General features: G+C 42.4%; 1 protein-coding gene across 1 annotated transcript in view; it reads right to left on the bottom strand.

The window, feature by feature from the left end:
- Positions 1-12,009, bottom strand: part of LIPC (lipase C, hepatic type) — a 370,238-nt gene extending 358,229 nt beyond the window's left edge. Inside the window, exons 1-2 of the mRNA XM_077263828.1 lie at positions 11,964-12,009; positions 11,291-11,417 (exon numbers count right to left, since the gene is read on the bottom strand). Coding sequence (XP_077119943.1) covers positions 11,291-11,369 — 79 coding nt within the window. The 5' untranslated portion in view covers positions 11,370-11,417; positions 11,964-12,009. The remainder of the gene's footprint in view (positions 1-11,290; positions 11,418-11,963) is intronic.
- Between the last annotated feature and the right edge of the window lie 1,458 nt (positions 12,010-13,467).

The following is a 13,467-nucleotide window of genomic DNA, read 5'->3' as shown; positions in this document are numbered from 1 at the left end:
GAGTCAGGCACAAAACTCCTGGAAAGAGCATCTGCCTTCACATTCTTTGAACCTGGCAGGTATGAAACCACGAAATTGAAACGAGAAAAAAACAACGACCAACGAGCCTGTCTAGGATTCAAACGCCTGGCAGACTCAAGGTAAATGAGATTCTTGTGATCAGTCAAGACCACCACACGATGTTTAGCACCCTCAAGCCAATGACGCCACTCCTCAAATGCCCACTTCATGGCCAAAAGCTCCCGATTACCCACATCATAATTGCGCTCGGCGGGCGAGAATTTTCTAGAGAAGAATGCACATGGTTTCATCACCGAGCCATTAGAACTTCTCTGTGACAAAACCGCCCCCGCTCCAATCTCGGAAGCATCAACCTCAACCTGAAAAGGAAGTGAAACATCTGGTTGACACAACACAGGAGCAGAAGAAAACCGGCGCTTAAGTTCCTGAAAGGCCTCCATGGCCGCAGGAGACCAATCAGCAACATCAGCACCCTTTTTAGTCAAATCAGTCAAAGGTTTGACAATACTGGAAAAATTAGCAATGAACCGACGATAAAAATTAGCAAACCCCAAGAACTTCTGAAGGCTCTTAACAGATGTAGGTTGTGTCCAGTCACAAATAGCCTGAACCTTGACGGGATCCATCTCAATAGTAGAAGGAGAAAAAATGTACCCCAAAAAAGAAATCTTCTGGACTCCGAAGAGACACTTTGAACCCTTCACAAACAGAGAATTGGCCCGCAGAACCTGAAACACCTTCCTGACCTGTAGAACATGAGACTCCCAGTCATCAGAAAACACCAAAATATCATCCAAATACACAATCATAAACTTATCCAGATATTCACGGAACATATTGTGCATAAAGGACTGAAAGACTGACGGAGCATTGGAGAGTCCAAAAGGCATTACCAAATACTCAAAATGGCCCTCAGGCGTATTAAATGCGGTTTTCCACTCATCACCCTGTTTTATCCGCACCAGATTATACGCACCGCGAAGATCTATCTTAGTGAACCACCTAGCCCCCTTAATGCGAGCAAACAAATCAGTTAATAATGGCAATGGATACTGGTATTTGACTGTAATCTTATTCAGAAGGCGATAATCTATAAAAGGCCTCAGGGAACCATCTTTTTTAGCCACGAAAAAGAAACCTGCTCCCAGAGGGGACGAAGATGGACGAATATGTCCCTTTTCCAAGGACTCCTTAATATAATTCCGCATAGCAGTATGCTCTGGCAGTGACAGATTAAATAAACGACCCTTAGGGAACTTACTGCCAGGAATCAATTCTATAGCACAGTCACACTCTCTATGAGGAGGGAGCGAATTGAGCTTAGGCTCCTCAAAAACATCCCTATAGTCAGACAAAAACGCAGGGATCTCAGAAGGAGTAGATGAAGCGATTGAAATCGGAGGTGCATCATCATGAACCCCCTGACATCCCCAGCTTAACACAGACATTGTTTTCCAGTCCAGGACAGGATTATGAGTTTGTAACCATGGCAGACCAAGCACTAGTACATCATGTAAATTATACAGTACAAGGAAGCGAATCACCTCCTGATGAACGGGAGTCATGCGCATGGTCACTTGTGTCCAATACTGCGGTTTATTCATAGCCAATGGTGTAGAGTCAATTCCCTTCAGAGGAATAGGAACTTCCAGAGGCTCCAGACTAAAACCGCAGCGTTTAGCAAATGACCAATCCATAAGACTCAGGGCAGCGCCCGAATCCACATAGGCATCGACGGAAATGGAAGACAGTGAAAAAATCAGAGTCACAGACAAAATGAACTTAGGCTGCAGAGTACCAATGGCAAAAGATTTATCAACCCTTTTTGTGCGTTTAGAGCATGCTGATATAACATGAGCTGAATCACCACAATAAAAACACAATCCATTTTTCCGCCTATAATTTTGCCGTTCACTTCTGGACTGAATTCTATCACATTGCATAGTCTCAGGTGCCTGTTCAGAAGACACCGCCAACTGGTGCACGGGTTTGCGCTCCCGTAAACGCCGATCAATCTGAATGGCCATAGCCATAGACTCATTCAGACCTGTAGGCGTAGGGAACCCCACCATAATATCCTTAATGGCCTCAGAAAGACCATTTCTGAAGTTTGCAGCCAGGGCGCACTCATTCCACTGAGTAAGCACCGACCATTTCCGAAATTTTTGACTATATATTTCCGCTTCATCATGCCCCTGAGAGAGGGCTAATAAAGCCTTTTCAGCCTGAATCTCTAGGTTAGGTTCCTCATAGAGCAATCCCAATGCCAGAAAAAACGCATCCACACTGAGCAATGCAGGATCCCCTGGTGCCAATGCAAATGCCCAATTCTGAGGGTCGCCCCGCAGGAAAGATATTACAATCTTGACCTGTTGAGCAGGGTCTCCAGAGGAGCGAGATTTTAAAGAAAGAAACAATTTACAATTGTTCCTGAAATTCAGGAAGGTAGATCTATCTCCAGAAAAGAACTCTGGAATAGGAATTCTAGGTTCAGACATGGGAGTGTGAACAACAAAATCCTGTATGTTTTGAACTTTTGCCGCGAGATTACTCAGGCTGGAAGCCAAACTCTGGACATCCATGTTAAACAGCTAAGATCAGAGCCATTCAAGGGTTAAGAGGAGGTAAGAAGCAGCTAGACAGCAATTAAGGGCTAGGCAGCAAAACTCTGAAGGGAAGAAAAAAAATAAATAAATTTTCCCTTAAACACTTCTTTTTCTCCTGCTTCAGCCCAAACAATTAACACTTTGTGGGCCGGCTATACTGTCATGAATCCCCAATGGCTAGGGATAGCACAGGACAAGCAAAGTACAAATAGATAACGGACGAGCTCTAGGGTGATGGAACCTGGGCTGACCGCTGCCCTACGCCTGACGAACGCAACTAGAGATAGCCAGGGAGCGTGCCTACGTTGGTTCTAGACGCCACGCACCAGCCTAAGAGCTAACTAGTACTGCAGAGAAAATAAAGACCTCACTTGCCTCCAGAGGAATGAACCCCAAAAGATATAGTTGCCCCCTCACATGTATTGACGGTGAAATGAGAGGAAGGCACACACATAGAGATGTGTTGTGAATTTGGATTCTGGGCTCCCCCGGTGGCCGCTTGTGGAATTGGACTTGTCATCCTCTTTCCTGTTTCACCTGGTTCCATCAGTAGTGGGTGTCGCTATTTAAGCTCATTTCTCTGGTGGTTTCTTGCCGGTCAACAATGTTATCTGATGCCTCTCAGTGCTTGTTCCTGCTTCTAGACTACTACTAGATAAGTTGGACTTTGTCCATGTTTTGTTTTGCCTATTTGTTCCAGTTCACAGCTGAAGTTTTGTTACTGTGTCTGGAAAGCTCTCGTTGATCAGGGATTGCTACTCTGGCGTTATGAGTTAATGCCAGAGTTTAAGGTAATCTCTGGATGGTGTTTTGTTAGTGTTTTTCTGCTGACCATGAAAGTATACTATCTGTCTTCTGCTATCTAGTAAGCGGACCTCAAATTTGCTAAGACTATTTTCCTGCTGCGTTTGTTGTTTCATCTGAACTCACCGCCATTATATGTGGGGGGCTACTGTCTTCTTTGGAATATTTCTCTAGAGGTGAGCCAGGTCTTATATTTCCCTCTGCTAGCTATTTAGGTCTTAGGCCAGAGCTGGGCATCTAGCGATAAATAGGAAATGCTACCTGGCTATTTCTAGTTGCGCGGCAGGCTTAGTTCATGGTCAGTATAGTTCCATCTTCCGAGAGCTTGTCCCTCTATAGGCTTGCTATGATCTCTGCCTGCAGAGATCATGACAGTTTGACCGGCCAATAAAGTGTTAAAGACCCAGGTTGAGAAAGGAGAGTTATAAGAAGTCTGCTGGAATTTTTTTTTTTTTTTTTTTTTTTCCTCCAGTCTGCCTTGCTGCAGTCTTTTTTCTCTCTCTCCTCCTAATCTCTGTATGGCTCTGTGTACACCTGACACTAATGGATCTCCAGAGTGTAACTGCGGGTTTGAATAATCTCATCACGAAAGTACAAAATTTACAAGATTCTGTGGTACATGCTCCGGTATCTGAGCCGAGAATTCCTTTGCCGGAGTTCTTCACAGGGAATAGAGCTAGCTTCCAGAATTTCCGAAATAATTGTAAGCTTTATTTGTCCCTGAAGTCTCGTTCAGCTGGAGACCCTGCTCAGCAGGTTAGGATTGTGATTTCCTTGCTCAGGGGTGACCCTCAAGATTGGGCCTTCTCATTGCCAGCAGGGGATCCTGCGTTACGCGATGTGGATGCGTTTTTTCTGGCCTTGGGCTTGCTTTATGAGGAACCTCATTTGGAACTTCAGGCAGAAAAAACTTTGATGGCACTATCTCAGGGGCAAGACGAAGCTGAAGTTTTCTGCCAAAAATTCCGTAAATGGTCTGTGCTTACTCAGTGGAATGAGTGCGCCTTGGCGGCAACTTTCAGAGAAGGTCTCTCTGATGCCGTTAAGGATGTTATGGTGGGGTTCCCTGTGCCTGCAGGTCTGAATGAGTCCATGACAATGGCTATTCAGATTGATAGGCGTCTGCGGGAGCGCAGACCGGTGCACCATCTGGCGGTGTCTATGGAAAAGACGCCAGAAAGTATGCAGTGTGATAGAATTCTGTCCAGGGGCGAGCGACAGAATTTTAGACGGAAGAATGGATTGTGTTTCTATTGTGGGGATTCTACTCATGTTATATCAGCATGCTCTAGGCGTACAAAGAAGCTTGATAAGTCTGTTTCCATTGGCACCATTCAGTCTAAGTTTATTTTGTCTGTAACCCTGATTTGCTCTTTGTCATCCATTGCCACGGACGCCTATGTTGACTCTGGCGCCGCTCTGAGTCTTATGGATTGGTCCTTTGCCAATCGTTGTGGTTTTGATTTAGAGCCTTTGGAGACTCTTATTCCTCTGAAGGGGATTGACTCCACCCCATTGGCTAATAATAAACCACAATACTGGACACAAGTAACCATGCGTATCAATCCGGATCACCAGGAGATTATTCGTTTCCTGGTGCTGTATAATTTACATGACGATTTGGTACTGGGATTGCCATGGTTGCAGTCTCACAACCCAGTCTTGGACTGGAGAGCAATGTCTGTGTTGAGCTGGGGATGTAAGGGTATTCATGGGGATTTACCTTTGGTTTCTATTTCGTCGTCCATTCCCTCTGAAGTCCCTGAGTTCCTCTCTGATTATCAAGATGTCTTTGACGAACCCAAGCTTGGGTCGTTACCTCCGCACCGTGAGTGCGATTGTGCCATAGATTTGATACCGGGTTGTAAATATCCCAAGGGTCGTTTGTTTAATCTGTCTGTGCCGGAACATGCTGCTATGCGGGAATATATAAAGGAGTCTTTGGAAAAGGGACATATTCGTCCATCTTCTTCTCCCTTGGGAGCTGGGTTTTTCTTTGTCTCAAAAAAAGACGGCTCTTTGAGACCATGTATTGATTATCGGCTTCTGAATAAGATCACTGTTAAGTATCAATACCCATTGCCATTGCTTACTGATTTGTTTGCTCGTATAGAGGGTGCTAAGTGGTTCTCTAAAATTGATCTTCGTGGGGCGTATAATTTGGTGCGGATCAGGCAGGGGGATGAGTGGAAGACCGCATTTAATACGCCCGAGGGCCACTTTGAGTATTTGGTCATGCCTTTCGGTCTTTCTAATGCCCCTTCAGTTTTCCAGTCTTTTATGCATGATATTTTCCGCGATTTTCTGGATAAATTTATGATAATATATCTGGATGATATTCTGATTTTTTCTGATGACTGGGACTCTCATGTCCAGCAGGTCAGGAGAGTTTTTCAGGTTCTGCGGTCTAATTCTTTATGTGTGAAGGGGTCTAAGTGCGTTTTTGGGGTCCAGAAAATTTCCTTTTTGGGGTATATTTTTTCTCCCTCTTCTATTGAGATGGATCCCGTCAAGGTGCAAGCTATTTGTGACTGGACTCAGCCCTCCTCTCTTAAGGGTCTTCAGAGATTTTTGGGCTTTGCCAACTTTTACCGCCGATTTATTGCTGGTTTTTCGGATGTCGTTAAACCACTGACTGATTTGACCAGACAAGGCGCTGATGTTGCTAAATGGTCCCCTCATGCTGTAGAGGCCTTTCAGGAGCTTAAGCGCCGTTTTGCCTCTGCCCCTGTGTTGCGTCAGCCTGATGTGAATCTGCCTTTTCAGGTTGAGGTCGACGCTTCGGAGATCGGAGCTGGGGCAGTGTTGTCGCAGAAAGGTTCCGACTGCTCCGTCATTAGGCCTTGTGCCTTCTTTTCTCGCAAATTTTCGCCCGCAGAGCGGAATTATGATGTTGGGAATCGGGAGCTTTTGGCCATGAAGTGGGCGTTTGAGGAGTGGCGCCATTGGCTCGAGGGGGCTAGGCATCAGGTGGTGGTATTGACTGACCACAAAAATTTGATTTATCTTGAGACTGCCAGACGCCTGAATCCTAGACAGGCGCGCTGGTCTTTATTTTTTTCTCGCTTTAATTTTGTGGTGTCATACCTACCGGGTTCTAAGAATGTTAAGGCAGATGCCCTTTCTAGGAGTTTTGACCCGGACTCTCCTGGTAATTCGGAACCCACAGGTATCCTTAGGGAGGGAGTAATTTTGTCGGCCGTTTCTCCTGATCTGCGGCGGTCCTTGCAAGAGTTTCAGGCGGATAGACCGGATCGTTGTCCGCCTGATAGACTGTTTGTTCCGGATGATTGGACCAGCAGAGTCATCTCTGAGGTACATTCTTCTGCATTGGCAGGTCATCCCGGAATTTTTGGTACCAGGGATTTGGTGGCAAGATCCTTCTGGTGGCCTTCCCTGTCACGAGATGTGCGAGTCTTTGTGCAGTCATGTGACGTTTGTGCTCGGGCCAAGTCTTGTAGTTCTCGGGCTAGCGGACTGCTGTTGCCCTTGCCTATTCCTAAGAGGCCTTGGACACACATCTCGATGGATTTTATTTCAGATCTGCCTGTTTCCCAGAAGATGTCTGTCATCTGGGTGGTCTGTGACCGTTTCTCTAAAATGGTCCATTTGGTTCCTCTGCCCAAGTTGCCTTCTTCTTCTGAGTTGGTTCCTCTGTTTTTTCAGAATGTTGTCCGATTGCACGGTATTCCTGAGAATATTGTTTCTGACAGAGGTACCCAATTTGTGTCTAGATTTTGGCGGGCATTCTGTGCTAGGATGGGCATAGATTTGTCTTTTTCATCTGCTTTTCACCCTCAGACTAATGGCCAGACCGAGCGGACTAATCAGACCCTGGAGACATATCTGAGGTGTTTTGTCTCTGCTGACCAGGCTGATTGGGTTGCTTTTTTGCCATTGGCAGAGTTCGCCCTCAATAATCGGGCCAGCTCTTCCACCTTGGTGTCCCCGTTTTTCTGTAATTCGGGGTTTCACCCTCGATTTTCCTCCGGTCAGGTGGAATCCTCGGATTGTCCTGGAGTGGATGCGGTGGTGGAGAGATTGCATCACATCTGGGGGCAGGTTATGGACAATTTGAAGTTGTCCCAGGAGAAGACTCAGCGTTTTGCCAACCGTCATCGTCGTGTTGGTTCTCGGCTTTGTGTTGGAGATTTGGTGTGGTTGTCTTCTCGTTTTGTCCCTATGAGGGTCTCTTCTCCTAAGTTTAAACCTCGGTTCATCGGCCCTTATAGAATATTGGAGATTCTTAATCCTGTTTCTTTCCGTTTGGACCTCCCTGCGTCCTTTTCCATTCATAACGTTTTTCATCGGTCGTTATTGCGCAGGTATGAGGTACCTGTGGTACCTTCAGTTGAGCCTCCTGCTCCGGTGTTGGTTGAGGGTGAGTTGGAGTACGTTGTGGAGAAAATTTTGGATTCTCGTGTTTCCAGACGGAGACTCCAGTATCTGGTCAACTGGAAGGGTTACGGCCAGGAGGATAATTCTTGGGTCAATGCATCGGATGTTCATGCTTCTGATCTTGTTCGTGCCTTCCATAGGGCTCATCCTGGTCGCCCTGGTGGATCTGGTGAGGGTTCGGTGCCCCCTCCTTGAGGGGGGGGTACTGTTGTGAATTTGGATTCTGGGCTCCCCCGGTGGCCGCTTGTGGAATTGGACTTGTCATCCTCTTTCCTGTTTCACCTGGTTCCATCAGTAGTGGGTGTCGCTATTTAAGCTCATTTCTCTGGTGGTTTCTTGCCGGTCAACAATGTTATCTGATGCCTCTCAGTGCTTGTTCCTGCTTCTAGACTACTACTAGATAAGTTGGACTTTGTCCATGTTTTGTTTTGCCTATTTGTTCCAGTTCACAGCTGAAGTTTTGTTACTGTGTCTGGAAAGCTCTCGTTGATCAGGGATTGCTACTCTGGCGTTATGAGTTAATGCCAGAGTTTAAGGTAATCTCTGGATGGTGTTTTGTTAGTGTTTTTCTGCTGACCATGAAAGTATACTATCTGTCTTCTGCTATCTAGTAAGCGGACCTCAAATTTGCTAAGACTATTTTCCTGCTGCGTTTGTTGTTTCATCTGAACTCACCGCCATTATATGTGGGGGGCTACTGTCTTCTTTGGAATATTTCTCTAGAGGTGAGCCAGGTCTTATATTTCCCTCTGCTAGCTATTTAGGTCTTAGGCCAGAGCTGGGCATCTAGCGATAAATAGGAAATGCTACCTGGCTATTTCTAGTTGCGCGGCAGGCTTAGTTCATGGTCAGTATAGTTCCATCTTCCGAGAGCTTGTCCCTCTATAGGCTTGCTATGATCTCTGCCTGCAGAGATCATGACAGAGATGATATATATATAGTTTTAGCAAATTGAGGCCCGCTGTAAACTAGAAAGCAGAACGATACAAAAGGGGACTGAGCGGTCAGCAAAAAACCCTAATCAAAAAAACCATCCTGAGATTACAAGAACCCATGTGCCAACTCATGGCACATGGGGAGAACCTCAGTCCACTAGAGCTACCAGCTAGCATAGAGACATAATAAGCAAGCTGGACAAAAAACCAAACAACTGAAAATCAGCACTTAGCTTATCCTGAAAGATCTGGGAGCAGGTAGGCAGGAACCAAACAGAGCACATCTGAATACATTGATAGCCGGCAAGGGAATGACAGAAAGGCCAGGTAAAATAGGAAACACCCAGCCTCTGATGGACAGGTGGAAACCAAAGGCCGCAACCCACCAAAGTCACCCAGTACCAGCAGTAACCACCAGAGGGAGCCCACAAACAGAATCCACAACAATGCATCAGTATTGAGGACACCAAGAAACGGGCAATATTGAGGACCATAGATGCAGTGTTCAGCCAAGAAAACTTGCAGGTGATGAAATACGTACCATGCTTACTTCCCCTCAAAATCGGAAGATGTCCAGCAGGGTCATCAGGTCAGAAATGGCAGCAATCAGTTGGACCCAGCTACTCTCATCTACTGCTCAGAGAAGTCTGGTCAGAAGTGGTCTTCATGGAAGAATTGTGGGCAAAATATGGAAACGAGACCAGGTGCCTGAACTATGCACAAATACATAGGAATTTGGGTGCAGAAAAATGGCAGTAGATGGTCTATACTAATGAATCAAAATGTGAATTGGTTGTAACAGAACACGCTTTGTTTTCCAAAGAGCTGAAGAGTGATAAGGTTTCTTGCAAGCTTGGGAGTGCATTTCAGCAAATGGAGTTGGGAATTTTGTCGACTAATGTTGTTTTTTTTCAATGATGAATGATACAGGCAGATACTAATCCATCATGCAATACTATCAGGGGAACATCTGATTGGCTCCATATTTATTCTGCAGCAGCGCTATGATCATAAATGAACAGCCAATTTAATTAAAGGGACTCTGTCACCTGAATTTGGAGGGAACAATTTTCAGCCATAGGGGCGGGGTTTTCGGGTGTTTGATTCACCGCTGGCTGTGTGCTGGCTGCAATATTGGATTGAAGTTCATTCTCTGTCCTCCCTAGTACATGCCTGCACAAGGCAATCTTGCCTTACGCACGCGTGTACTATGGAGGACAGAGAATGAACTTCAATCCAATACTGCAGCCAGCACACAGCCAGCGGGTAAGGAAAGGGTGAATCAAACACCCGAAAACCCTGCCCCTATGGCTGAAAATTGTTCCCTCCAAATTCAGGTGACAGTGTCCCTTTAAAACTATCTTTAGTGTAAAAAAGAAGAAGAAGTCCTGGAAATGATAATATGGCCCCAAAGAGCCCTTATCTCAACATCATTGATTCTGTAGGATTCCATGAAGAGATGGAAGGAATTGCACCACCCTACTTCCAAGGAAGATCTATAAATAGTTTTCCATTATGTTTGGAACAACCTTCTTGCCGAGTACCTTCAAAAACTTTGTGCATGCATACCTAAAATTTATGCTGTTTTTAAGTGGTCACAATATTGATGTGATTTAAATTTCTGTTTTTGTCATTCATTTTTTTTATCATTGGACAAAATACAATTAACACTTGTATTTTATGATAGCATTCTTACATTACAGCATTTTTTTCCACACCTTTACAAAACTTTTGCACAGTGCTGCATGTGTAAATATGTATACTTCACTCTTATTTCTGGCTGACATTTTGTGTGGTGTTGAACTGCCAGGAACCGTGTGAAGACATGGACATCATAACTGGCACTATATGTCAGATACACTTCACTGGAACTTTATTACATACCTTAATGCTGCAGATAATTATTTGGAAGAAGAAACAAACCAATGTTTCAAGTAATCCAATAAGTAATTGACAAAAGCTTTCATGTTATGTCCCAGTTCTGTAACAACTGAGTTGTGCGTGAAACAAAATGTACCTTTAACTTTAACTATATCACCTAGGAATTCCACAGCATTTGTTTTTATGGTTTTATATGTTTACTTTACTCCTTGGTGATTATTAATATTCCGATAATTATAAAACGGAGTATAATGCCCACATGTAAAAAGGGCTGATCCTAGTAGTAGTAGTTTAGTATTTGATATAATTTTAATTGAAGCAATTTTAGACTTCACAGGTTTTCATAGGCCGAAATTTCGATTTTTATGATCATTATCACATTCACATTATATTCTGACATTCTTTGTGGTGATTTATTTACTTACCAAGCAATTTTCATTTAACAACATTTTGTTAATTATTAAAAACAGGCAATAGACAATATTTATTCTTACTTCTTACTTTGTCACCTACTCTATGCAGTTTGTGAATCTTAATGCTAATCCTATAGTATATGTTTTCAAAATGTACATTTCTGTAGGTTGATATCAATGGTACTAGTATTTTGAATTAACAGTAAAATGGATATAATTGCATGTTACTTACATTTGCATCGCTTTTTCGCAACAGTCTGTTTATGGACTAGAAAAATCAAAAAGAGCCAGAGGATTTGAATTCTCCCCATAGTGACTGAGAAGAGTTTGCTGACACGAGATATCTGTACTCTATGTACCTACACAGGAGGCAGAAGACATGTTAATTATTAAATATTTACCACACAGCTTTGAACTTCATTTAAAAAGGTAAAAAGAACACAAATCTGCATCTATCTATCTATCTATCTATCTATCTATCTATCTATCTATCTATCTCTCTATCTATCTCTCTATCTATATCTTTATATCTATCTATAGCTATCTATCTATCTATCTATCTATCTATCTATCTATCTATCTATCTATCTCATATCTATCATCTATCTATCTATCTATCTATCTATCTATCTATCTATCTATCTATCTATCTCTCTATCTATATCTTTATATCTATCTATAGCTATCTATCTATCTATCTATCTCATATCTATCATCTATCTATCTATCTATCTATCTATCTATCTCTCTATCTATCTCATATCTATCTATCTATCTATCTATCTATCTATCTATCTATCTATCTATCTATCTATCTATCTATCTATCTATCTCATATCTATCTCATATCTATCATCTATCTATCTATCTATCTATCTATCTATCTATCTATCTATCGTGAATACCTGATTCTTGGAGGATACGCTACAGTTGGTTTTGAAGAGAAATAGAATGAAATGTGTCACACATTTTAAAAGCTTGCAATAGGTCACGTGAAACAGGCTGGATGATAAATAGTTTGTTCAATCCATTTACCTTGGGAAACGGCCATAACCTAGACACAAACAAAAGTTCACATACTACTTTCACCTACAAGTTAAATAAACAGGCTTTGATAGATGTGTTAAACACCACAGCATAAAGAGAATAATTTAAGCATTAAAAAAAAAAAAAAAAAAAAAAATACTCTTAACACTGCAGCAGTTTGCGCATATTTTTCTTAACTTATTTTGACTGTGCAGAACAATTTAAAACCAATCAAATTGAATTCTTAAAGCGAAACTGTGGTTTTCATTTTTATTTAATAAATCATTAGTATATGTGGAAATAAGAAACTTGGTAATATATTTTGTCAGAGAAATCTGCTTCTTTCTCCTCCTAGACTGATTTTTATTTATTTTCAAAATTCTCAATTCTAGAGTTAAAAAAATCAGTATTCAGTGTAGACAAAATTGTTACAGCACTGAGATACGAGATGACAGTTACTACTGGGACAATTCTATGATGATGGGAAGTAGTAAGAGGCAGAGTTATTTTCCTCTCCTCTTTCTCCCTTCTGTATAGAATCTTATCAATTAAAACTGTCATTTCCTACCTAAGGAATCTATCTTCACTGAATACAGATTTTATCGTGAATTGAGAATTTTGAGAAAGAATGATCAGTATAGGAGGAGAAAGAAGCAGTTTTCTCTGATAAGATACATTACAAGGTTTCTTATTTTCATGTGTACAATTGCTTTATGAAAAAAAAATTAAAGAGATGGTTATTCTTGGAAGAGTTATTCCCGTCTCAGCTTTTCATGGTTGACACTGGAATAACTGTCACTAGGTGCCATGATATGTTTGGCTTTGCTATATTGCTTCTATAAATCACTTGTTTCCATAGCCCCACCATACTGGCTCCTGGATGGAGTTATTCTTGTTTCAGACATGAAATGCTGAGAAGGGAATAACGTTTAATGGATTCTTTAAAAACAGACCAAAGACATAAGTATGCAGAGCTTGGTGTCATCAAAATAGGGAGCTGCAGAGGAATCAATGAGAGGGGTGCAATTTAAGGTTTTAAAATGAAAACTTAGAATATGTGAAGGATCTAGGAACCGGGAGAGAAGTTGCAGAAGCTAGTAGGCTAGTTATGTGGTAGGGTGGCTACTTTGCTCTTCATTCACATTTGTGCTTGCAAAGAGGGAACATGAAATTGTCAGTACGCATTATAAATAAAACACTATAGATTAGTAGAAAGGAGGGAGATGGACAGTAATGAATGCAATTGTCTATTTAACAGCATTCTGATATCCCTGGCTTTGGCATTAAAAGAGTTCAACCTTTCCCATAAAATAGCTTTAAACTCTAGACAATTTCTATATCTTGTGTAATTTCCTATAATTGCTTAGGAAGTTATGGAAGATG

This window comes from Ranitomeya variabilis, chromosome 5 (assembly GCF_051348905.1).
Source record: "Ranitomeya variabilis isolate aRanVar5 chromosome 5, aRanVar5.hap1, whole genome shotgun sequence".
Taxonomy (NCBI): Eukaryota; Metazoa; Chordata; class Amphibia; order Anura; family Dendrobatidae; genus Ranitomeya; species Ranitomeya variabilis.
Note: the sequence above shows the minus strand (reverse complement) of the source record. Positions and strands in the feature narration are given on the sequence as shown.